The 25,067-nt window shown below is 38.9% G+C and overlaps 2 protein-coding genes across 4 annotated transcripts in view; one reads left to right on the top strand and one right to left on the bottom strand.

Annotated features, from left to right (window-relative positions):
* The window catches only part of vdac2 (voltage-dependent anion channel 2), a 732,443-nt gene that overhangs the window by 144,226 nt on the left and 563,150 nt on the right, over nt 1-25,067 (top strand). The window lies entirely within an intron of this gene.
* Nucleotides 419-25,067, bottom strand: part of tet1 (tet methylcytosine dioxygenase 1) — a 101,466-nt gene continuing 76,817 nt past the window's right edge. For all 3 annotated transcript variants that reach the window (XM_087279116.1, XM_087279117.1, XM_087279118.1), the window contains 9 exons: nt 22,350-24,432; nt 22,037-22,127; nt 16,347-16,440; nt 16,051-16,259; nt 12,491-12,641; nt 7,091-7,180; nt 6,862-6,999; nt 4,918-5,230; nt 419-4,179 (listed from right to left, as the gene is read on the bottom strand). In XM_087279116.1, coding sequence (XP_087135242.1) covers nt 3,278-4,179; nt 4,918-5,230; nt 6,862-6,999; nt 7,091-7,180; nt 12,491-12,641; nt 16,051-16,259; nt 16,347-16,440; nt 22,037-22,127; nt 22,350-24,432 — 4,071 coding nt within the window. In that variant the 3' untranslated portion in view covers nt 419-3,277. The remainder of the gene's footprint in view (nt 4,180-4,917; nt 5,231-6,861; nt 7,000-7,090; nt 7,181-12,490; nt 12,642-16,050; nt 16,260-16,346; nt 16,441-22,036; nt 22,128-22,349; nt 24,433-25,067) is intronic.

The raw sequence follows: 25,067 nt of genomic DNA, 5'->3' as shown, positions 1-25,067 counted from the left end.
GCCTCTGGATGTATATGCGATTATGAAGTCGTTAACGGTGCACTAAGTGAATTTTGCCAATGATGTCTATATTTGAAAGCACCAAAACAAACATGGCATGTCCATGACCCAACAAAGCAGCACCTCTTCTGGGTTGCAAAACACAGACCCCTTACTATTAATTGGCTGAAAGTGTGTTTTGGGGTCAAAGGTGTTTTTCAAATTTAGCTTAGTGCACCCGGTCACATTTACCGTTGCTGAAATCTCCAGGCATATTTGAATAAAATCAATGTGCGATTAGCTTACGATTTCTGCATGCATATTTTGTCATGCTAATTCTGCGTGAGGAATGTTTGATAGCTGGAAATGTTTACACTGGTAAATATGGCTAATGTGACCACACCTTTTACGTTTTGTGTGTTAATTCAAAACACCAAAATAAAACTGAACGTTTATTTGTATAAAAACGCAGACACTGATCCACCCTCTCCCTGCATAAAATAATAATAATAGTAATTTAGGGTATGTTTACACAACATCAATGCACAAAATTGTGTTTTTGAAATGTTTTGTGTATAGTTAACGCTGTTAAAATGATCACCATTTTAACAAATTTGCAAAAAATACAGAAAATAAATGTTGTAACATGCATCCCAGCAGACACACGACATGCCTGCGCGCAGAGTCAAAAGGGGTGGGATTTATGTGCGCGCGAAGTGAAGAGCGAGGAGCGGGTAAGATGGTTGCGCGTTGGATTTGCTGCGCATGGTGACTGAACCAAAAAGCTAGCTGGATTGTACCAAAAAGCTGAGGATCAGATAGAGGGGTTGGGGGACGGAATTCCGGGAGTTTTCTAGGAGACAGAACAATACGGTAGATGGGTTTGAAATATGGGAGGCTCCCGGGAAAAACAGGAGTGTTGGCAGGAATTTAGTGACCAAAATTCAATGTCTAGTCATCGTCTAAGGACAATGTTATTTTGATGTCCAATAATGACGTCAAATGATGTTGATATTTGGTTAATTTTAGGTTGTATTGGAAAGTGACCAACGTTAAGTCAACATCTAAAACCAACGTCATATTGACGTCAAAGACTGACATCTATTCATCAGGTATTGCAACCAAAATCCAACGTCAGATAGACGTCAAAGTGGTCACACACAACGTCAAGCTGTAACATCATAAGACAATAGCTATGTTTTCATCCAAAAATGCGAATTAACTTTATGCGCAAAACTGAAGTATTGCATAAAAGACATGCGAATGAAGCAAGCGTTTCCATTGAATAAGTCAAAGCGAACAAAATCATCACTTTCTGATTAACTGGTGCCAAATGTCAACAGTAAAAATGGAATTTGCTGCGGTAGGAGAAGCTGCATGAATCTTTTCCTTATTTATTAAATTACTTGTGGCTCAGAAGACAATGCCGATGCGCAAATAATGTGTGGTGGCGTTGGAAGGCCTGAGAACAGGTGCGTTTGACAGTAGTTCTTGACGTTGTTAATAATATAATAACATTAATACTGAAACGGTTAAGGTGTTTTAGAATGACCAAGACATTGCAGATGTTTTACAGTGTGCTCAGCCTGCTGGTTTGTCCATTCACACACATTTTCATCATCATATGAGCTCTTATAACAAAATCACATGACCTTTTTTAATACGCATCTTGGGATTTTTCCGGTAAAAGAGTTTCCACTGTAGTTTATACGCATCTTTTCCTATTGAATAAAAAGTTTATCCTACTCAGTTATGCACATGTTTTTTATGCACATTTTTTAAATTTATGCTCATCTTGCGTTTCCGTCAATCCTTTTTTATGTGCATATCCAAAATGTGCATAAAAATAGGTGGATTGAAACATAGCTATTGATATTTGGCTTATTTTAAGTTGGACATTGACGTTGGCCTGACAGTCGGTTCTGACGTAGTCCTGTTTTTTATTTGCAAACAAAATGCATTGTCTTAATGACATTAAGGTACAACTTTAATCAGACGTCATTTTGACATTCTGAGCATGCTGGGATGGCAGGCCAGTAGATGGCGATGTCTGTAAAGAATCATTATCTATTTATTCACTAATATTATCTTTGCTTTGGTCAAGTACTTGCACATGCCTATAGACTGAATATACTGTATAATATGCGAGCACATCATTACAATACAATTTGCAAGTAGTTTTTGTAGATGATAAATTTGAAATGCTTTTAAAAGTTTGCAGTATCAGACTCCTAAAACATAAAATGAAAGTTCAAATTAAACTTTTTTTTTAAAGTGTGTTCAATTTTTAAGAAAAACAGTGTTGTGTAAACACTCCCTTAACATAAAAATGCTGCAATAAAAACATCTTAAATGACATCTCAGTTGGTGTCATGGATTACTTTAAAAGCACCAGTGAAAAACATACAGTAAATTCGTTTGAATGTGACATGCTTAAAGTGTATAAAACGATTCAGGTTTTTCAAGTTATGTTTTAACCTCTTTGGGAGTTAAAAAAATAGCAAAAAATACAAAAACTGTGACCAAATAATTTCAACTTAATACATAAGTGCAGGAAATAAACTAGTTTGGACAAATTGTCAAAATGCAGCATAAAACCTTTCATGATTATTGCTAAAATATGCAAAGTTTCATAATAATGACTGTCGATACCGAACGCATGTTCATACATGATCAAGATAAAACATACGTGCATATTGGAAACGTCAAAGGTCAAGTTGGTCTGAAGATAAAAAGTGCTTTTAAAAAAGATGCCAAGGACTATGTCTCACGATGCACCTTCATTACCAATACAAAAAGTTCTGGTAATGACCCATGCTTGTTTCATATTGGTCATTTAACTTTACTGCTACAATGGCACCATAAAATAGTAACTAGCATGTGTCGGACAATAGATTGCCAAAGGCTGAGACGAAGACGTAGAATTCACATTTGACAATGTCAAGTGTTTACTACACGCATCATTTTAAAGGATGACGAACTCCTATTGCAGTAAACAGGCTTGGATCAGAAATTAAATTATAAAATAGTTTTGAAAAAAAAAAGATCAGAATAAATAATCACATGTTCTATGCACTAATTTTCATCTATATGTATAAAACCAGTTTCATAACATCTGCTCTCTTTACAATAAAAAAACACAAACAAAGCACCAAAAACTCACAGTTAAAAACCCACAAACGGTAGTCGTAAAAAGCTGAGATGAAGAGCAAAACTTAAAAAGGGCACATGTAAAAATGGGCGTGAAAGGAAGAGAACTAGCTGAGGTAAGGCATTAGCTAGACAAGCACGGGGAACTTCACGTCCAGCGGTTGTAAGGCCCTGTGACGTGTGTGAGGGCATAAGGGGCTGACATGACCAGGCTGTCACGTGAAACTGTTAGCGACTGACGGGTAGGGACCTGAAACTTGTGTCTCTCATCTAAACAAGTCTCGTTTTCGCTGTCTGTGTCTGAATCCACCGGCTCTGACTGATTGTTGAGTCCTAAGCGCTCTGCTTGCTCTTTCTCTCTGGCCTTCTCTGCCCTTTTGGCCTCCCACTGCTGCAAGCCGTGGCCTGGGGCGTTCAGGCTCTTGTGCTGGTAGAAAACCAGAGAGATTCGGGTGGGGTGTGTGCGGTCGGGTCGAAGGATGGGAGTGGTTGCGTGCAGCTCCCGTCGAGCACATTCGATCAGGATGGAACCATGGGAAGGCGCCACTGCGACCCCGCCGATGTTTTTGTCAAGGAAATTGTGCTCGCTGTCTGACCACACTTCCTCTGCTTTGGCCACCTCTGGGGTGACCGGTTGTGCGGTAATGTTCAAACGGCTGTGGAGACCCTCGGCCATCGGCGGGGACAGTGGGGTGGGAGCAGCTCCTCCTTGGAAGCACCGCATTTCCTCAGGCTCGGATTTGAATTTTGGATTCGTCCTTACAGGGTCATTTCTGAATGGTTCCTGTTTGATAGTTCCATGTCTAAAAGGAGGGGAACCATTGAAGTGGGTGGTTCCTCCAGAGGGATCATGAGGGAACTTTGGGAGTGTGGATGTGCCAAAGCTGGAGCCCACAGGAGGTGTGCGGCAGCTGTTACTCTGGTTGTACGAGCCTCCAGAGTGCAAGGGTGAATATTGGCCTCCGATGTCAGGAACGCGCATGGTTGAACTTAAATTAGGCGAATTCTTTTCCGAAAAGGAGGAATTCTCAGTAGAGGTTTGTTTAAAACCTGCAAACAGAAGAAATGTATAATATTTAAAGGTGCCATAGAGAATGTTGAATGTCTGATCTCTACATAGTAGGTATGCGGCTTAGGTTAGTGCAAATATTCTCCAGAAATGGTTTCATATGCTCATTCATAACCACAAGAATTACCCCTACAATGAAAAGCTTGGACTTGGCCATATTTGGTAGGGCTGTAAATATTATTGAGCACTGCTCTGAGGCTTTGAAGCGTTAAAGTATATGATTAATAATAACCTCTACATAAACAGAGGAGTTTATTGGTTTCAGGTTTTTAACTTATATTATTCAGCTATGCCTAGATATATCCAGATTTTAATCTATGGCATCTTCAATGCTTCAATCTGCTGCCGTGAGGACAGGGGCTTACTCTTTGGATTACCGTCTGAAATATTTATGAAAAGCAAAAGATTCACTCTGCCTCACCTTGTCAAAAAACATTACAAAAACATAACACGTAAAGCAGGGCTTTCCAATCTGTTCCTGGAGCCTCTCCAGCGCTGCACATTTTCTTTCACTGAACGCCACTCTGCATCTCTGCTCAAGGAGATATCCACTAATAAGCACATGAGTATATTCAACTGGGTTAAATTAGGAATCCAAAAAGTGCAGTGCTGGAAAGCCTCCAGGAAAAGACTGAAAATCCTTGCTTTCAACATTAAACTTGTATACATGAGGAAGACGGCATGGCTTTTAAGAAGTAAGTCTTAAGTGGCGGGGATACCTTTAGGAGACTCGTTCTTCATTTTCACAGGGGTGACCTGCTTACTGCCCAGGCTGTTTAGTTTCTCAACATGGGCTCTCTTGGCCTCCAGCCTCCTCTTGTGTGCTGACTTGACGGGCTCGGCCAGCAGCCGCACTTCTCTTGGGAAAGCAGAGAGGACCTGCAGAGCCCCAGTTTTTATCTTGGCCCACTGGCCCTCCACTTTGCCAAACTCATCCGTGTCAGAGATCTTGTAGAGCGGCAGGACGTGCAGCTGCTCATCCTCTGGAATGTTGCGCACTGCGCGGTTATCTTCCTTGGTTAAAGTGCATACCTGTGGTTTACAGGAGGAAATTAATTAAATGTGTTTAGATCACCATTTGTCGAATGTGACCTGACTTTAAAGATCAACGTCTGCTTCTACATCATTTTACAGACTTCTACATGCGTCTGTATGCACTTGTTAAGTTGTGATGTATGAAATACTGTTTCCGGGTCTAAGTTGCTACTCATTTGACTTGACTAAATTTTTGTTTAGGACAACTTCTTAGTCATAGCACAAATAAAAGTGAATTTTAGATAAAATCATGGTGTAAACAACAGTCTCTGGAATTGCTGCATCACAGACACCATTTTTTTTAACAGTTTATAAAAAGTGAATCACTTTCTGGCCATTTGATATTAGGCAAGGATATATAAATGTATTGTGATCATAATACATCACTTTGTAAACGTTTATTATTACCATTTGATGAGCCTCCCCATACAGAATAAAGTTTGATAGGGTGTTTTGACACCCGGAATCCGCTTAAAGGTGCAAGATTTAACTTTGACACCCAGTGGTTAAACTAGGTATTGCGTTCCTGGGTCAAAGCACATGCAAGCGCAGGTTGCCAGATTGACAACATTTATTCATTGTGCCTGACTATCGAGACTAAAAGCTTATTTAAATCGTGTTCTAAATAAAAGCAACAGCAAGCAATTGAAGGAATATTTGGCATATTAAAATAAGTTTTTGTCGTAACCAACATCTGTAATTTATATTTTAAAAATGGCATTTACAGAAAATGTGATGACATGATCACCTCAGGTACACCTCATGTGCTTTATTCTTTATTTTATGCTTTATAAGAGACCATTTTTTGGTACTTGAAAAAAAGTTTGAGAACCACTGTTTTAGAGAATAAAAGTGCCACTTCCTAGGAAATGAACATGATATATCAATGATAAAAAATTTTAAAAAGTTGAATATTATAGCTGTAGTAGATGCAATAAACACTCTTGGGATAGGGGGACAAGATTTGACTCAATTAAGCACAAATGTCTTTTTATGTAAATTTAAACTTTAAGTGCACCAAAGTGTTACCATTCCTCATTTTTAAAATGCCATATACTAAAATGTGCATTAAAAATAAGTGGAATGAAATATAGCCTTTAAGTATTACAATTAATAAAAGAGCTCACTCCATTTGAGGTCTACTATAGAAGTAATAAATTGTGACTCAGATCTAGACTTAGCGGAGGTTCATTCCGCTGTGGCGACCCCGGATTAATAAAGGGACAAAGCGAAAAGAAAATGAATAATTGAATGAATGAATGTACCTAGACTTAGCATTTAAGTATTTACTAGGTTTATTACCCCAATCCTTTGAAAACAATGCATTTGAATGAGATTGATGGGTTAATGGTGGATTATTCCGCTGTGGCGACCCAAGATAAATAAGGGACTAAGCCGAAGGAAAATGAATGAATGAATGATGGGTTAACAATGAATTTAAAGAGACTCTGAAGGCACTATTTTTTTCTGAAAAGCTGGAAAGGGATCATTTAAATATCTGTTTGTAGCTGCATTTACCTCTAATTCTAGGTGTCTTGGTTTTTCTAACTGTTTTCTTTTTTTAGTTGTAGAGTACGAGATAAAGCGGAAGGAAATATAGCTATTGTGATAGTGGAGATGAGCCTCACCACAGTGCTTCCATTGGTCATGTTATGTGTGTCTTTGTGGGCATGAGCACAGAAATCCACACATGCTGTCACACCAGAGAACGGTCGACCTTCCCTACAGCCCAGACGACAGTCCTGCCCCCGCTGCTCCTGCTCCACCTGATGGGTACAAACATAAGCAGAGCTCAGTTAGCTTTTTTTTTTACTTTTTATCCCACCAAAAAACAAGTCACATGATCAGCTTACATACTTGGTTGTGGAAGGCCTTCGGTGCAAGTCTTTTGTACACTGGTGCCAAATCTGATGCCAGATTCTGCAGGTTTTTTTCCAACCTCCCCTCCTGGTCACAAAAAGAAACATTATTGCAGTTTTAAAGATGAGGCAACACTTTATTTTATGTACCATTTGAGTATTAGTACACTGTCTGCTTAATATCAGTTGATATGCTCCTTTAACAGAAATTTAACTGACTATAAGAAATTTTGCAAGTACATGTAAATTTACACTAACCCTAATCCAAATCTTAACCCCAACCTAACAGTCAACTTATAATCTAATGAGAATTAGTTGGCAAGCAAATACAACTTAAATTCAACAAACAGACCATCAAAATAAAGTGTGACCGAAGGTGATTTTGAAAGATCATAAATACACTTTCAATTAAATGTTTGATCAATTTGTTGTAAAAAAAAATCTTGTTCACACGCTCACAAAGCATGCGTTTATTCGATAAAAAGTCCAGCAAAATCAGTGATACTGTAAATATCAATTATCAAAATTAATGGATGTGTTATTATGTTGCTCAGTGGAGTGACTGGTGGTCTTTAAAAGGTGAGTTTCGTTTATTTTAATATCCTGATTATACGACAAACTTTTGGGTTTTGGGTCTCCTTGAAAGATATCCATTGTGTTATGTGGATATTTGCAAGTGTAGTGACTAATTGCTGCGCATTTCTTAAGTTGTTTGTGTTGTGAGAATTTGTAACACGTGTGCTGTCAAATTAATGGTGATCGTTTCTTTATTCGCTGGTGTATTTTTTGTAACTGCATGTGCTTTCTTAAATTGCAGTGCGTTAAGCTCTCTTGGCCACCGTACCTTAGGGCTCATTCACAAAACACTAAAAACAATAATAACAAACCAATTAGAAATATTTAAAGAATTCCTACATAACAGATGTAAATTTTTGCTTTTATTTAATTGTATTTTTTATACTTTTATTTATATTTATTTTAGTCTTTAGTGTCACATGACCCTTCAGACATTCACACACACACATTCACACACACATTCACTATGGCCAATTTAGTTCATTCAGTTGACCTGTACTGCATGTCTTTGGACTTGTTGGGGAAACCAGAGCACAAGGAAAAAACCCATGCGTAAACAGGAAGAACATGCAAACTCCACACAGAAATGCCAACTAACCCAGTCAGGACTTGAACCAGCGGCCTTCTTGCTGAGGCGACAGGTCTAACCACTGAACCACTGTGTCGCCATAATGTAAAAATGTTAAATCTTACTGACACAACTTATTTCACTAAGAATAAATATATGTTTCTGTTTATTTTGTTTATTTGACAGGGGCTTTTCAAATGAATGTTTTCACACAGGGGTGCCCCGGTAGCTCAATGGTTACTAATGTTGCCTCACAGCACGAAGGTCATTGATTCGAGTCCTGGCTGGTCCAGGGGGCATTTTTGTGTAGAGTTCTGTGTGTCAAATTAGTTGTAGTGTATGATATGAGTATGTGTGTGAACCAGAGAGTGTATAAGTGTTTCCATCACTGGGGGTTCATAAACTAGTGGACTCTCAGTGCCAGGTTAGAACAGGAAGGGCATGCGCTGAATAAAACATATGACAGTAACAGGTGGTTTATTTAGCTGTGGCAAGCTCTGATAAATCAGGAACTAAGCCAAAAGATAATATCAGAGTTATATTCAGTGTTTGTAATTTAGAAAGCTCCAAAAGCTTGGCTGTTAAATTTACAGTGCTACAATCTATGCAGTTGATCTCGATGGTTTTGTTTAATATCACAACAATAAGTTGCCGGTCCTACAAGTTCTACTTAATAAAATGCTATAAAACTCAGCAAAACTACAAAGGTGTATCAACATTGGGAACTACATTAACCAATTAATTTCTTGATTATTACAGTAGTTGTTTTGTTGTCCACTGAAAAAAAAAACAGTTAGTTCATTGTACATAAAAAAGTGAGTAAACCTGTTGCCTTATGATTAATTTTAAGTCAAGTTAAGTCAACTGCATGTCCTCCCCCTGTCCGGGTGGGTGCTCTGGTTTCCCCCACAGTCCAAAAACATTTGGTTTAGGTGAAATGGGTTAACAGAATTGGCAGTAGTGAATGAATGTTTGTGAATGTGGGTGTCTCCCAGTGCTGGGTTGTGGCTGGGAGGGCATCTACTGCATGTCATGACTGTGTTTGTCCACCAGATGCCACTGTAGTTCGCCAGCAACCCCCAGCGAACTACAGTGGCTTTAGAACTACATTTCCATACATTCTTTCGCGCACACACCCGGTCTGTCATCTACACTGATTTACAACCACAGCTGTCTCCGTTCTCCGTTGATTACCTGGACTATATATATTCAGTCATTCATCCTCCGTTTGTCAGTTGGTCATTGTCGTTTATATCGGTATGTTTGTTCCTGATTCCAGTCTTTAGCCTGTTATTCTTGTTAAAGTCTAGTTCAAGTTTTAGCTGTTTGAGTTCCTGGTTTGTTTGTTTATTTGTTTATTTTGTTTGTTGCTTTGCACTTTGCATTTTTGTATTTTTGTCTCTTTCTCTGCACTTTACATCAATTAAAACTGCACTTGGATTATACACCCCCCCCCCCCCCCCCTTGGTCCTGATCACCATAACATTACGCTGCATAAAACTTATACTAGAGTAATTGGTAGTGGTGGGCAAAGCGAGGCTTCGTGAAACACTGAAACAGTCGAAGCAAATGTGTCGAAGCTTCGAAACGTTTCGAAACTTCACTCTACAGTGACATTTAGTGGTCATTTTTTATATATATTGCACTGAAACAGCTTCAGCAAAGAACGATTGAACAAATTGAGGGATTAAACCCCACTTTGTGAAAGTGGAATCCTTCAAGTAACATAGTACAGTGGTTAAGGTGTCAGACATCCATGCAGGAGTAGAAGGTTTCGAAGCCAGTCAGTAGCAGTTGTTTTAAAATGCTTTAATACCAGTTGGTAATGCTTTGCTCTTGTATCGTTTTGTTTCAACATTGGTCTGATATCCGAATAAACAATTTGTGAATAAATATGTCTTGTTTTTGTCTTAAAACAGGGTTGTTGCTAGATCAAAAACGGTGGCCTGAAGTTATCAAGAATTATTTATATTATTCATTAAATTTCCCATTTATTGTATTTTATTAATGTCTACCCAAACCCTAAACCCAACCATACTGTAAAAATATTTATTATTGTTTTACAGTGTTACAAAAATGATGCTAAATTGATGGCGTAACTGTAGCTGTATCCTATTTAGGCTACACAAAACAGAAACATGATTAAAATACATAAAACCATGATTTCGAAGTCGGGATTCGAACCCAAAACATCATGCTAAGCATAGAATCAATAAGCAAACCGACAGTGCTCTAAGCCATTTGAGACAGAGATAATTTGGAGACCTTGGCAGTCAAATTAGGATTCACCAGGTCTCGAAACGTTTCTAAGCTGATCGATGCTTTGAATCGCTTTAGTCACGTGACTAGGTGTTTCGAAACACTTTAGTCACGTGACTTGGGTGCTTCGGATCATGCTTCGGTGCAGTGATTCGAAACACTTGCGCTTCGGGATCTCGACACTGTGTCAAAACATCAGTTTCACGTCAGCCATCCCTAGTAATTGGTAGTTGTTTCCAATGGGGACTAAGCCAAAAAAAGAGTTAGAGAAATGTTAGGTCAACTTAACAGTTACAATGGCAACAAAAATATAGTCTACTTGTCACTGTTAAGGCAGCAGGTTTACTCACTTTATAAAGTAATTCATCACTTTTTTTAAAGTGTATTTTGAATTTTACATTATCTTGATGCCTCCATTGAAGCATGTTGAGGTCCCCTAAACTGGGCTCTGGTTTCTTATATGCACTTAACAAAATCACTCCACCACTGCAATTCAGACACCTAAATCGGTTGATAGCGTAACTATGAGTATCAATGTAAAAAGACAACTTGTTTCTATTGAAAAGCAGGTTCATGACTTTTAAACTACTCAATTGTACAACATGTATTTTAGCACCTGCAACTATTCTGTGCATTTGCCATTGATGCGAGTCACATCATGTGAGTAATTTTATACTAACCTAATGCCAACAGAGGGAAACGGGTAAAACTGATTCAGGTAAACAATGTAATTCAGGCATGCTCACACAGGATAGTTAAATATCGCTTTTAAAGTTGATTTTAAAAATCAGCATATGTTTGTGTCGGAGCGAAATATTCCCATATAGAGATCTGATGTATGGAAATATGTGAAACTTGCATATATGACATAGAAGTCCATATTTGGAATTTTGTTATATAAAATATGTCACAAATTCAACATATATTTCATAATATTGAAATGGGCTCATACATATTTTCTTCCGACCATTGGATTTACAAATATGTAAATATAAGTTTTCTAGAACAAAGACATTTGATCATATTACTCCAGTTCTTTCTAGATTCTATCACTGTTTTATTGCTCTTATCTGTTAAATCTCTCTTTTATATTCTGCTTCTCTGTTTTTAGCACTCCTATGTACAGCACTTTGGTCAACCTTGGGGTTTTTTAAATGTGCTCTATAAATAAATATTGTATTGTTTTGTATTGTACATTGCATTGGCTCCCTGTTAAATATCATATACGTTTAAACATTTTATTGACTACCTACAAATTCATCAATGGCTTAGCTCCCCAGTATTTGAGGAAGTTCCTGGTGTATTATAGCTCCTCACGTCCACTATGCTCAATTAATTCTGGACAATTGATTATTGTCCAGAATCTTTCTCATATCTGGTATTATTAGCCCCCCTGAATTATTAGCACCCCTGTTTATTTTTTCCCCAATTACTGTTTAATGGAGGGAATATTGTTTCAGCACATTTCTAAGCATAATAGTTTAAAAAACTTATTTCTAATAACTGATTTATTTTATCTTTATCAAGATGACAGTAAATAATATTTTACTAGATATTTTTCAAGCTACTTCTATACAGCTTAAAGTGACATTTAAAGGCTTAACTAGGTTAATAAAGTTAACTAGGCAGGTCAGGGTAATTAGGCAAGTTATTGTATAACGATGGTTTGTTCTGTAGACCATCGGAAAAAAAATTAGCTTAAAGGCCATTTTGTCCCAAAAATGATTTTTAAAAAATGAAAACTGCTTATACTCCAGCCAAAATAAAACAAATAAGACTTTCTCCAGAAGAAAAAATATTATCACATACTGTCAAAAATTCCTTGCTCTGATAAAAATCATTTGTGAAATATTAAAAAAAGAAAAAAAAAATCAAAAGGGGGCTAATAATTCTGACTACAACTGTAAATCAGATGTTTGTCTTAAATATCTGATGGATTTTTCCAGTGTTGAAAAATAAAGCGAATGTATAAACGCCTTTCCATCCAATGCTCACCTCCTTAGGAGAGTCTCCCTGCAGTCTGAACTTGCGGGGTGTTTTGCTGCGTGCAAACTTGCAACCATTGAAGTACATACTCCAGGAGCAACCGAATGAGAAAGAGGCACCGCAGGTCTCCGGGTCCAGACCCTGACATGCACAGGTACGACTAACAGGAGAGATGAAGAAGAGGAGGTCAGTTACTGTGTAGTAATAAACTGTACTTTATTACATTGCCCTCTCAAGTGCTTGATTCTGATTGGCCACTTGCTACATTACAAGGTTATTTGTAGGACACAACATTTGGGTTCAGAAAGTAAAAAAAAAACATTAATTTTCTCCACGGCAAAAATGATTTTGAACAAAAACTGATAACATTTAAAAACAAAAGCCTGTTTTGAGCTTTTAGGCTGTTGATATACATCAGTTGTATGTGTCTCTCAGGTTTCATCTAAAATACCTTAATTTGTCTTCTGAATGAAGGTATCGGGGGGATTGGAATGACATGAGGGTGAGTGATTATTCATTCATTCATTTTCTTTTCGGTTTAGTCCCTTTGATAATCAGAGGTCACCACAGCGTACGCAGCGTATGCCCTTCCACCTGCAACCCATCACTGCGAAAAATCCATACACACTTATTCACACACATACACTACAGACAATTTAGCTTACCCAATTCATCTATAACACATGTCTTTGGACTATATATATATATATATATATATATATATATATATATATATGTATATATATATTAGCGCTGTCAAAATTAGTGCGTTAACGCATGCGATTAATTTTAAATAATTAACGCATTAAAAAAATTAACGCAATTAACGCAGTTGCAGGTGTTTTTTACTTCCTGTTTTGGTGGACGTATGTTTAACATGTAAGAAATGTGGATAAGACGAGGGAAGCACTTTTTGAAGGCAAGTTTTAGTATAAAACAATTAGTCGCATCACCAGGCTCTCCAAAGTTTAAATTTCGACTTCTGTTGTTGATACCGCATGGCGAACAGAAAGAAAATCCTCCACATTTCGTGACTCGGTGTTCCTTTAATGTTATAAAATCACTGCTTAGGCTACATGGTAGAATTTTAATAAGAGTATAATCTTAATCATATTAAAATCGGAGTATTGGTGTCTTATGTGAATGTACTCAGAAAGTCTCTGGTGAAGTCGCGAGCTGTCAAAGACAGGGCATTACTCTGTCTTTCAGCATGAGCCCTCCAAGTTTAGCGTGTTTCCTCATTAAACGCAACGAAAGCGTTTGCTTCGCGTTGTTGTGGCAGAAACCTTGTGAAATACAGTAATAATTTAGGACGCTTAGTTTAAGCAAATTTGATGAACGTGATCATGCGTGTTGAATCTGAGGGGAGTCGCTCCAGTATGGAAGGCCGTTGGGGCCAAAACGTCTGCAGCGCGTTGTGTGTGTGTCTGTGTCAGGCCCGTTGAGGGGTGTCAGGGGTGGAGTGAGCAACATATCTAAGTAGGGGCGTGTGCACGCGAGACCTACCTGAAGGATGGTGGGGGTGAGTTGCGCGCAACATAGGCTACCTGAAGAGCTAGGAGGGATGCAGGGGAGAGGGGTGTGCAATGTATTTAACGACCGGTTTGCGAGAAATTATCATTCATTAGCGGGCATTTGGGAGTCTCTGTGCACTTGTGGGATACTCCTAGTCTTAGCAACTGAATGAATGTAAAGGAGGATTAAGCAAAATTGTTTCTACTCTATAACTAATGTTCTCAACTCACAGCAATAAAACTTTACAATGAGTGCAACAGTTTGTATTCTATAGTTTATTATTATAATTTTTCATTTTCAATATCTGCAATTCCTGTATTTTGGCATTTGCAGTCCACTTAGAAACAATGTTTTCTTTATTGGCATTGATTGTTTTGAAATTGAAACGGCATTAACATGCCTGTGTTTTAATTTCTTTAATAAATATGGCTGTCAAGCCAGGATCTTGATGGTTTATTGTGGGTATGTTGTTTACATGAAGAAATCTGTTACAAGTTAAACAAAAATTCTATTAAACAATTATATTTGAATTTTAATTCTAATAAACAATTATATTTTGAATTTAAATAGTTTTTGTCTTGCGTTTACATTAATATTACATTTGAATAGCCAAAATTACAAGTTTCAGTATTTTAAATGTGATTAATCGTGATTACTTTTTTAAAAAATGTGCGATTTAATTAGTAAATTTTTTAATCGATTGACAGCACTATTATATATATATATATATATATATATATATATATATATATATATATATATATATATATATATTTTTTTTTTTTTTTTAATGTTACATTTATAATTTAATACTATAATATATATATATATATATATATATATATATATATATATATATATATATATATATAACCCTCACCATAAACCGATTCACCTTTCATAGGTTCGCTGTTTCGTGGATTTTTTAATGCAATTTGACATTTTTCACACATTTTGTTCTGCATCCTATTGGCTGTAGACCATTGTCAATCAAACTCCTCCTTGCCATTTCTCCTATACAGTACAGAACACATTTAGCTTGCCAAATTGACATAAATGTGTGATCGTTAGCAGTGTGACTCTGAACTGCTGTACTGGGATGTGTTTCCGAAAATCATCGTTAGCCAACTATAGTCGCAAATTTGTTGTTATGAACAAAGTTCAGTGATTTGGTGTTTCCCAAATCCATCTGTCCAATGAACATTCGCAAACTGCGTTGTAAACTTGTATGCTTGCAACTACACCTCTGGAGCTGTAGTTGGTTAAACATAGTTCTTGGCTGTTTTATTCCCAGTTATCCCCCTATGCCCTATTCATTTAGAACATTCTAACATTTAAACTTGGAATTATTTTTTTAAAAAGCATTAAAGCACATCTTTAGTCTCAGATTTCTGACACTTCTATACAGCTTAAAGTGACATTTAAAGGCTTAACTAGGTTAATTAGGTTAACTAGCAGGTTAGGGTTATTAGGCAAGTTATTGTATATCAATGGTTTGTTCTGTAGTCTCGAAATATATATAGCTTAAAGGGGCTAATAATTTTGACCTTAAAATGTTTTTTAACAAATTCAAAACTACTTTTATTCTAGCCGAAATAAAACAAATATTATCAGACATACTGTGAAAATGTCCTTGCTCTGTTAAACATCATTTGAGAAACAGTTAAAAAAGAAAAAATCATTCAAAGAGGGATAATAATTCTGACTTCAACTGTACATTTATTATATGGATTATTATCTACATAATTTAACAAATAAGTTATCTAATGTTTTTTTTTTGGTAAATTAATACTTTAAGTAATGATCACTGAATTGCCACTTTATATTAAACCAACTCTTCAACTTCTACGACTTTCAACTTAACCACCCAGCTCTTTTTAGCAGGGATTATACAGTCACAAACTGATCGTGTGAAGGAGTTGGTGCGAAGAAAAGTTCTCATGCTGCTCCGACACTTCATCAAGAGCAACCTCCAAATGTTCTTTTGTGTTAGTGTGAGGGAGTGTGTGTGTGAATCATTCCCACACTCTGTCCGTATGTTACTTGTGACTCACTCCTCATTGAGGGCACAGCGTCGGCTAGTGGGCGAGCCATATTTGCAGAGCGTCTGCGTGAGCTCCTGGTACAGCCTGTCAGCCACGCTGCGTGGGATCCCCTCCCAGGCCAAGATGAGGATGACTATTACTGCGTTCTGACAGCAGTGACCAGCACGCTGCCGCACGAGACACAGCAACTTCTCCTGCTCACTGCCTCGACGTATGATCTGGAGAATGAACACATGTTATATGAGGGAACAGACATTCTGCAAGCTCTTCTTCATGGGCTGCTGCGTTTCATGCAGGTGACTCACCCACTTGGCGATTGGACAACCCTGTGAGCTTCGACCTTCTTTGCCAGTGTACACTACGACCTCCACACGAACTGCATTACCTTTCTCACCATATCTAAGAAGAAAATAGTGCAGTGTGTTAAGCACAGTATAAAAAGTAGCAAGTAGTGTTTAATGCCTATTTTTTGGATGCAACACATAAAGTCATTGTTTGTGAAGTTTATTTATAAACTAATTTTGAGAGGATCATGTGCTTATGACTGCTTGCAGCTGGTCCCACATTATTCAATTTATGATTCACCAATCAGACGATTCCTAGGCCACTGTAAATACCCTTAATTTCCATAAAACCTTCATCTTCATTTTGAAGAATCCCCCCTTCCACCCCTACTCCTCCTACCCCTTTCCTACATGGGTGACACGGTGGCCCAGTGGTTAGCACGGTTGCCTCACAGCAAGAATGTTACTGGTTCTAGTCCTTACCACGCCAACCGATGTTTCTGTGAGGAGTTTACACATTCTCCCTGTGTTCAAGTGGGTTTCCCCGGGTACCCCAGTTTCCTCCCACCGTCCAAAAACATGCAACTTAAGTTAATTGACTAATGCAAATTGGGACCATAGACATGCTCCTAGTAAGGCAGCGGTCACACTGAACTTGTCTCCCCATAAACTTCCATTCATACGCACACGAATGCGTCAGATCGGAAACACAGGGTCATGCGTCAAGTTTCGCAGGTTGCTGCAGTGCAAAGTTCAAACTTGGTGAACTCTGACCTGCGAAATCGCATCACTAGACTGCGTGAGACCAATTGAGGATCAAAACATGACCTGTCTGGACAGAAATTTTAAATATGGAGCAATTGCTTGCTTCTTAAATGTCTAATCATCTTGTTTAATCCCGCCCCTTTTCGCAGAGCCGTATGACAGAATTTCGCAAACTCAAACTCTGATGTGACCGTAGCTTTAGTAGTTATCTCTTAAGATCAATCACTATCTGTTCATTAGCTACTACAGCAGGGGAGTTCTCAAGATCTACCTGAGCTCAAACTCCCCTCTCGCCTTCCAAACGAAAGGGAGCCCCGGGCTCGAAGATCTCAGGGCTCTCTCCCGGGACAGCATGCCAAACAAGCTTTATAACCAATCATCAGCTAAGTGTGAACTCTTGAAAGCCCTATTTGAAGTTATCCTTACAGGTTTAAAAGTGAAGTTACAATAATAAAATTTAGATGTCAGTTTCAGTCTGTTAGTTTTAAGAATATCTACTAGCTGTGTGCTCCAAAACCTTATACTTCAGTTTCAGACATCCCCCCCCACCCTCTTTAAGGTGCTTTTCATTTGCTTGCATTTAATTTGCTTGAGCTCAAGCACTCTCAGTGGCCCGGTGAGGCGGTGATCTTGCTGTGGGGCAACAGTGCTGACCACTGGGCCGACGGGCTGCCCAATCTAATTGAAAAGGGGAGGAGAAGGAGAGAAAGGGGAGATTCTTTCAGACAAATGAATACTGGTTATTTATAGTTACTTAGGAATCATAGAATTGGAGGATCATTATTAGCTAATGCGGGACGGCTGTGGTCAATTATAAGCATGTGATCCTCTCAAAATTAGTTTATAAATAAACTTCACAAAACTCTCAACCTAACTTTTCAGTTTTCATTGATATTGTAAGATGGTTGTAAAATGACAAAAGGTTGTGCATGAAGAAGGCCAAAGGGATAACACTTTCAGACACATCAAGAGAAGTTAGTCATTTCTTTTCTGCGATTTCCAGAATATTGCATCTTTTCAGCGTCACTAACTCCCTCATTTAAGTCGCCCCAACAGGCTGGTCATTTCTGAATGACAAATACATAATGGAAAGCATAATGCACTGAATCTCAATGGGCAGTCTGTTCAACAATGCAAACTTAGGAACATTTTTTCTAAAAAGAACCAAATGTAACTTATTCGGACCTTTCAGCGAAAAGAAAAGTGACTCATTGCTTAAGCACACATTTTCCATCTAAAATGACAAAATACAGGAAACTACAAACCAGCAGGGCAGCCAAGCAACACGTAAACCTTGAGAGAGATGACGAGGTTTAGGGTGACTGGTACTGTAATACACTTCATATGTAATTTTGGTATGTTCTAAATTGGATATATTGACCTCTAGAGAACATTCCAGAGTGAAAACATGTTTTTAAACAGAAAATAGGCCCTTGTGAATGAAAGACTTTGATAGGTAAAACTGCTGAAAACTTCAGGCCCCCATGATCCTTTGCACAGGGAAGAACAGTGTTATATACACTTAACTGCCGCTTTATTGGGTACACCTTAATAGTTCTGGGTTGGACCCATTTTGCCCTTTAGAACTACCTTAATCCTGCATGGCATAGATTCAACAAGGCACTGAAAATATTCCTCAGAGATTTTGGTCCATATTGTCATGATGGAATCATGCAGTTGCTGCACATTTGTCGGCGGCACATCCATGATGTGAATCTCCCATTCCACCACACCCCAAAGGTGCTCTATTGGATCAGGATCTAGAGACTGTGGAGGCCATTTGAGTACAGTCAACTCATTGTTATATTTAAGAAACCAGTCTGAGATGATCTGCACTTTATGACATGGTGCGTTATTCTGCTAGAAGTAGCCGTCGGAATATGGGTTCACGGTGGTCATAAAGGGATATACAAGATCAGCAATGATACTCAGGTAGGCTGTGGCATTGACGCGATGATCATTTGGTACTAATGGGCCTAAAGTGTGGCAAGAAAATATCTCCCACACCATTACACCACCCCCTCCAGCCTAAACCGTTGATTAAAGGCAGGTTGGATCCATGTTTTTATGATGTTAAGGCCAAATTCTGACCCGACCATCGAATATCGCAGCAGAAATCGCGACTCATCAAACCAGGCGCCATTTTTTCCAATCTTCATTCATTAATTTTCTTGTCAGCTTAGTCCCTTTATTAATCCGGGGTCGCCACAGCGGAATGAACAGCCAACTTATCCAGCAAGTTTTTACGCAGCGGATGCCCTTCCAGCCGCAACCCATGTCTGGGACACATCCACACACACACACACACACACACACACACACACACACACACACACACATTCACACACACTATGGACAATTTAGCCTACCCAATTCACCTGTAAGACATGTCTCTGGACTGTTGGGGAAACCGGAGTACCCGGAGGAAACCCACGTGAACGCAGGGAGAACATGCCAACTCCACACAGAAACGCCAACTGAGCCGAGGATCGAACCAGCGACCCGGCGACCTTCTTGCTGTGAGACGAACGTGCTAGCCACTGCGTCACCTTTTCTTATCTTGTATTGTCCAATTTTGATGAGCCTGTGCAAATTGTAGCCTCAGTTTCCTTTTCTTAACTAACAGGAGTGTCACCCAGAATGGCCTTCTGCTGCTGTAGCCCATCCACCTCAAGGTTTGGCGTGTTGTGTGCTCAGAGATGCTCTTTCGCATACCTCTGTTGTAAGGAGTGGTTATTTGAGTAACTGTTGCCTTTCTATCATCTCAAACCAGTCTTACTTGTTGTTTCCTCTTTTTTGAAGCATACTCTGTAAACCCTAGAGATGTTTGTGTGTAAAAAAAAAATCCCAGTAGAGTTATCCCACAGTTTCTAACGGTGAAATATTTATACTGTGCCTTTAATTACAGACTTGCCATGAAACTTACAAACTGATATTTTTTTGTTGGTTTGCTTGTTTATATCACTTTCCTCATTTGTAAATCACTTTGGATAAAAGCATCTGCTAAATTATTAAATGTAAAGTGGTTTGGACTGAACTAATTTGCCAGGTTTATGGTTCGAGGTCTGAAGCTGTATCTGATCAGAACATTTGATTGAGGGCAATAAAGCGCTGCTATGCAAATACTGTTAGTCTCATAGTTCTGAATATAGAGCTGATGGGAAATAGCATAATCACAGCATAATTCTACCTCCGCTAGAGCAGTGCAGTAGTAACCTGTCAAACTCTGTGGTGAGAGTCTTTCTATGGGCCCCCTGAACTCAGTTATGGGCTTCCTGTTTCAGCTTTAGAAGAGCATGATAATATGTGTTTCTGCTGAAATGCATTTGTGGTTGCTTCTTTGAATGTAGATCAGCCTGTATCCACATGTATACTTATCTATCAAAAATCATTACACAACAGGGTTACATAGTCAGTATTTTGTTACCAAGTTTATGCAGATACTGTACATTATTAGTGCTGAGAATTTGACTGAACATGAAAAGTCAGATTATTACCTATTTTCTTATTAATTCATGTGTAAAAAAACATTATAATAATTATATATTAACAACTGTAGTTGTTAAAATTTATTCATTCATTTTCTTTTCGGCTTAGTCCCTTTATTAGACTGGAGTCACCACAGGGGGATTAACCACCAACTTTTCCAGCACGTTTTACGCAATGGATGCCCTTCCAGCAGCAACCAAATTACTGGGAAACATCCTCACACTCTCATTCATACACATACACTATGGACAATTTAGCTTATTCAATTCACCAGAAAACCCACGTGAACACGGGAGAACATGCAAACTCCACGCAGAAATTCCAACTGATCCAGCCGAGGTTCGAACCAGCCACCTTCTTGCTGTGAGGCGATCATGCTACCCACTGCACCACCGTAACACCATTGTTAAAATTATAATATATATTTTAAAATCATTATTGAATAACAAAATAAAAGATGTAACTAATTTTCCCTGACACGGGTTGCGGCTGAAAGGGCATCCGCTGCGTAAAAACATGCTGGATAAGTTGGCGGTTCATTCCGCTATGGTGACCCCAGATTAATAAAGGGACTAAGCCGACAAGAGAATGAATGAATGAATAAAGATGTAAATAATATCAAATACACTTAGAATGAAAAAAGGTTTATGTGTAAACAAAGAATATAATTAGAATAGGTATAATTATAACTTATAATGCACGTGCGTATGTGCGGCCCTGGAAATTTATAGTTATTTTTTCAAGTAAGTCATAATGCTGTTTTTATTCTGTAAACTACTGATGGAATTTATTATAAATTCAAAACAAAAATTTCGCAATTCAGATCCTTTAATTCATTTTAGAGCATAAAAAATGCTATGTTTATATAGCTAGAGGTTAACTATGCTTATATATTATAACTTTAACTGTTAAAAGCTATTAGTTATTTGTTTATTAGTTAAAGTCTTCAGTAACTAATAAAGTTATGGTAACTTAGCGCGCACTCACACTATGTTATCCGAATCTTGCCCAGGCGGGTTTCCTAATTCGTTTGAGAAGTGCGGGTGCTCTGAATCGGACTCAGGGGCGGTTCAGTTGGCTGGAAATGGTCAAGTTGGAAGAGGTGTGCCAGAGCGTGGTTCAGTTGGGCTTTGGCGTGGTATGCTTGTAGTGTGAGTCCACAGCACACCTAAGGCCAAAACTAAAGATGCGAAGTCACTTTTAGGGGACTATTTCATATAGATTATTTTAATTATTCCTACTGTTCAATGAACCAAAACTGTCACAGTTTATTAAAGACGCAAACCCCTCGCTGCACGTCAGCTAAACCTTCAGGAAACCTCCTAATACCTGCATTATTTTCAATGAAAAATACTTGAAAAGATTTGGTATTCTGACCAATAGTTAATTTGAAAAAAAGAACAAATAGGCATTTTTCCATCCAGAGCTGTATAAGATGCAATTGAGATCCTCTTTACCTGGTCTCCATCATCTCTCTCACTGCTGCTACATTAGGGCCAGATCCAAGGTGAGTGTAATACGGACCCTCCTCTTTCTCGATAATATGTTCTGTGGAAGCAAATGGTGTCAAACAGACATCTAGCAAACTTCTACTTTCAAGTTATTGTTTGAATTGTTTTTGGCATGTTTATTTAAAATGATCAGGATGAATGTTTGCTTTCAAACAATCAGTGGCAAGTTTTACACATAGCATGCCATGGATTATAGACCAATTGTACTATAAAAGCTGGGAAATTATTTGCAAATTATGGTATAGCCAATCTGACTTACCCACGCAGTCACAGGAGGGGATCTCCATTGATTGTTTGGAGGGGGTGTTGATGAGATTCCTGGTTGGGGTATCCAAAAACCTCATTGGAGACTCCAAAAAGCTGTTGATCGTGTGCTTGGTGGGAGTCTGTTCTCCAGCGTACACCATGTCTCCGTTCTCTGAATGTACACTGGATGCAGACAACACCGTAACACCTCCAGACTTCTCCACTTTGTAAAATCCATTCTGATTTGTGTGCAAGTGTTGATGACCATTAAAGCCATTGGCTTTATGGTACATCTCTGGGATTTGTGGCAAGTCTTTAAAGGGTTCATTGGCCATGGTTTGCAGAAGTTGTTGTTTAGCACCAGGATTTAGCACATCGTAGGTTTTTGATACCTGAGAAACCTTTTGTTCACATTCATGCCTTGGGCACTGGCTAGCACCTAGATGGTCATTTGTATGATTGTAAAAGTGTCCATTTTGTGGTGGTAAAGAATGACCTCCATGTTCATATTTAACGTGAAAGCCATTCTGCCTACCAGAACCAATGAATGTTTCCAAGTGCTCTTTCTTTGTGTTGTAGTATAAGAGCTGCCTGTTCTCGTGTTGAGCCTCTGCAATGTATTTTTTCAGGTCTATCTGGGCCTGGGGAAGAAAAGGATTTCTTTTGTGCTGGAACCTCATTTTATGTTGTGAAATGGCTTTCTGAATGGTGGCTTTGAGAGGGGTTTTCTTATTGGGTGTCTTCTTGGCCAAAAGAATCCTACAATGGTTGTCATCAATCTCAGCAACTTTCTTCTTGGACATCCTAGGATTTGATGGTGTCATCTTCGGTTTCCTCTGCTTTTTCAAATGCTGCCCCAAATAATTTTGATTGTATTTCAAACTCTGAGTAGCCATGCCATTTGGTGGACTGTTTTCAGAGACTTGCGCCTGCCTCGATTCAATCATAAAAGCAAGCTGTACCAACTGAGCCGCAACTTCCTCTTCATCCTTCTTTCTGTAGATGGGAGTCGCTTCTCCATGCCTATACATCTTAAAAGTGCCTTCTAACCGGTCCGATTTACAAAGTGCTTGACCGTTTCTTCGGTTCTCTGTGGTATACGATAGCTTTTCACATTCTGAGCTGGCCATCAGAAGGTCCTTCAGGGATAGTTTTCTGGGAGGAGGTGCACAGCGCTGACTTTGGGTAAAGTTGGTAGGTGTGTTCAGAGAGCTGCGGATGACAGAAGTCTGGTGCAAAGATGAACTAATTACCGAGACTTTGTTGGAGACAACATCTGTAGCTGGTTTAGCCTCCCGAATAGGTATGTGGTTGCTTGGAGCAGAGTATGTAGATGTTTCTTGCTGGGCGTCCTGAATCTGGTTTTCTGTTTTAAAGGGCACTGTTTGTGGGATAGCTGCCAGTTGGGTCAAGGCCTCAATAGCTATAGCCTGATCAACACTTATATTCCTATGTTGAACCAGAGACTGGACAGTGGGTAAAGATAGTGCAATGTAATCATTTTGAGGAGGTTCTTCTTGATTCAACTGACACTGATATGGTTCTTCTTTTGGCTCAGTTTTCAAACACACATCTGAGGTCTGAGAACCGAAAAGCTTCTCCTCAAGACTTTTCCTATCCGTACTAGAGAAGCAGACCACAGCTGCTAGAGTAGATAAAGCATCCTCATAGCACCCATTGGTCTCTAAGTGTTTGGAGTGCTGGTCATCAATCTCAAGCTGCTGCTCTTCCAGTTTGATCTTCTTCAGAGGAACCATCTGTTCTTGAACGACCTCAGGGGCATGCCTATTGTTAATGGTGGAGCTATGGAAATTGGCGGGTGTCTCGGTGGGATCCACATATCTCTGGGCATTTGATTTTATGTGTTCAGCACCATTATGAGAGGTTGAAGAGAAGCTGTGAGGGAGAAGTACATCAGTAGTCCCGGGATCCTTTCCATGAGGTTCTGGTAGCAAGCCATGCTGGAGAGGCGTGATAATATCAGGTGGAACATTGTGTGTTACGGGTATGTAATGCGCCTCTTCCTCTGGTGCCGCACAGGTCTCCTCCATCTGCTCTGAGCTTGTGCCATTTACTGAGTTTGCCTCTGACTCAACCTGCAGTGGAAAAATATAGAGATGCTTCAGCATGTTTTGGCTGTGGTGTGAAGCACTACATACTGCAATTGGTCAGCACAACTTGTGACAGCTGGTGCCACAGCAGATCATGGCACAGAACTTTGAGTAATTAAGCAATACACACAAAACAAAAGTACCCTTTACCTAATTCATCCAACACAGGCTCATTCTGAAAATGTCAGAAAGCCCTATATACATTTCTGGAGATTGCAAATTATGTAGTCAGAGCTACGTATGGCTGCATTTCATCTTTTAAACGAAAAATACGAGGCGGTATGACACCGCTTATCTGCATGTGGATGGCTTTTCTGCTGTTACTAGTTTGTCTGGTAGCTCAACATGTACGTTGGCTGACTTAAGATGCTGAGATAACTGCAAAAATGGGGTTGGAGTCTGGTAAGGAACGGTTCCAGAGAGCAGATGAGACAAAAACTGAAGCCAAAAAAAAAATAAACAAGTGGTCTGTCAGTCAGTAAATCAGTCGACAGCAGCCTCTGGTGGATTTACGTGAGAACAGCAGGCGCGAATGGCACTCACGAAAGAAATTTAAGATCTAAAAAAGCATATACATCACCGTGTTCCGGATAACTCCTGGGACGTATTTTGCTCTCTCC

Source organism: Danio rerio, chromosome 13, assembly GCF_052040795.2.
Source record: "Danio rerio strain M-AB ecotype USA chromosome 13, GRCz13ab, whole genome shotgun sequence".
NCBI classification, from domain to species: domain Eukaryota; kingdom Metazoa; phylum Chordata; class Actinopteri; order Cypriniformes; family Danionidae; genus Danio; species Danio rerio.
The sequence above is the reverse complement of the archived record's forward strand: the minus strand, read 5'-3'. Positions and strand labels throughout refer to the sequence as shown.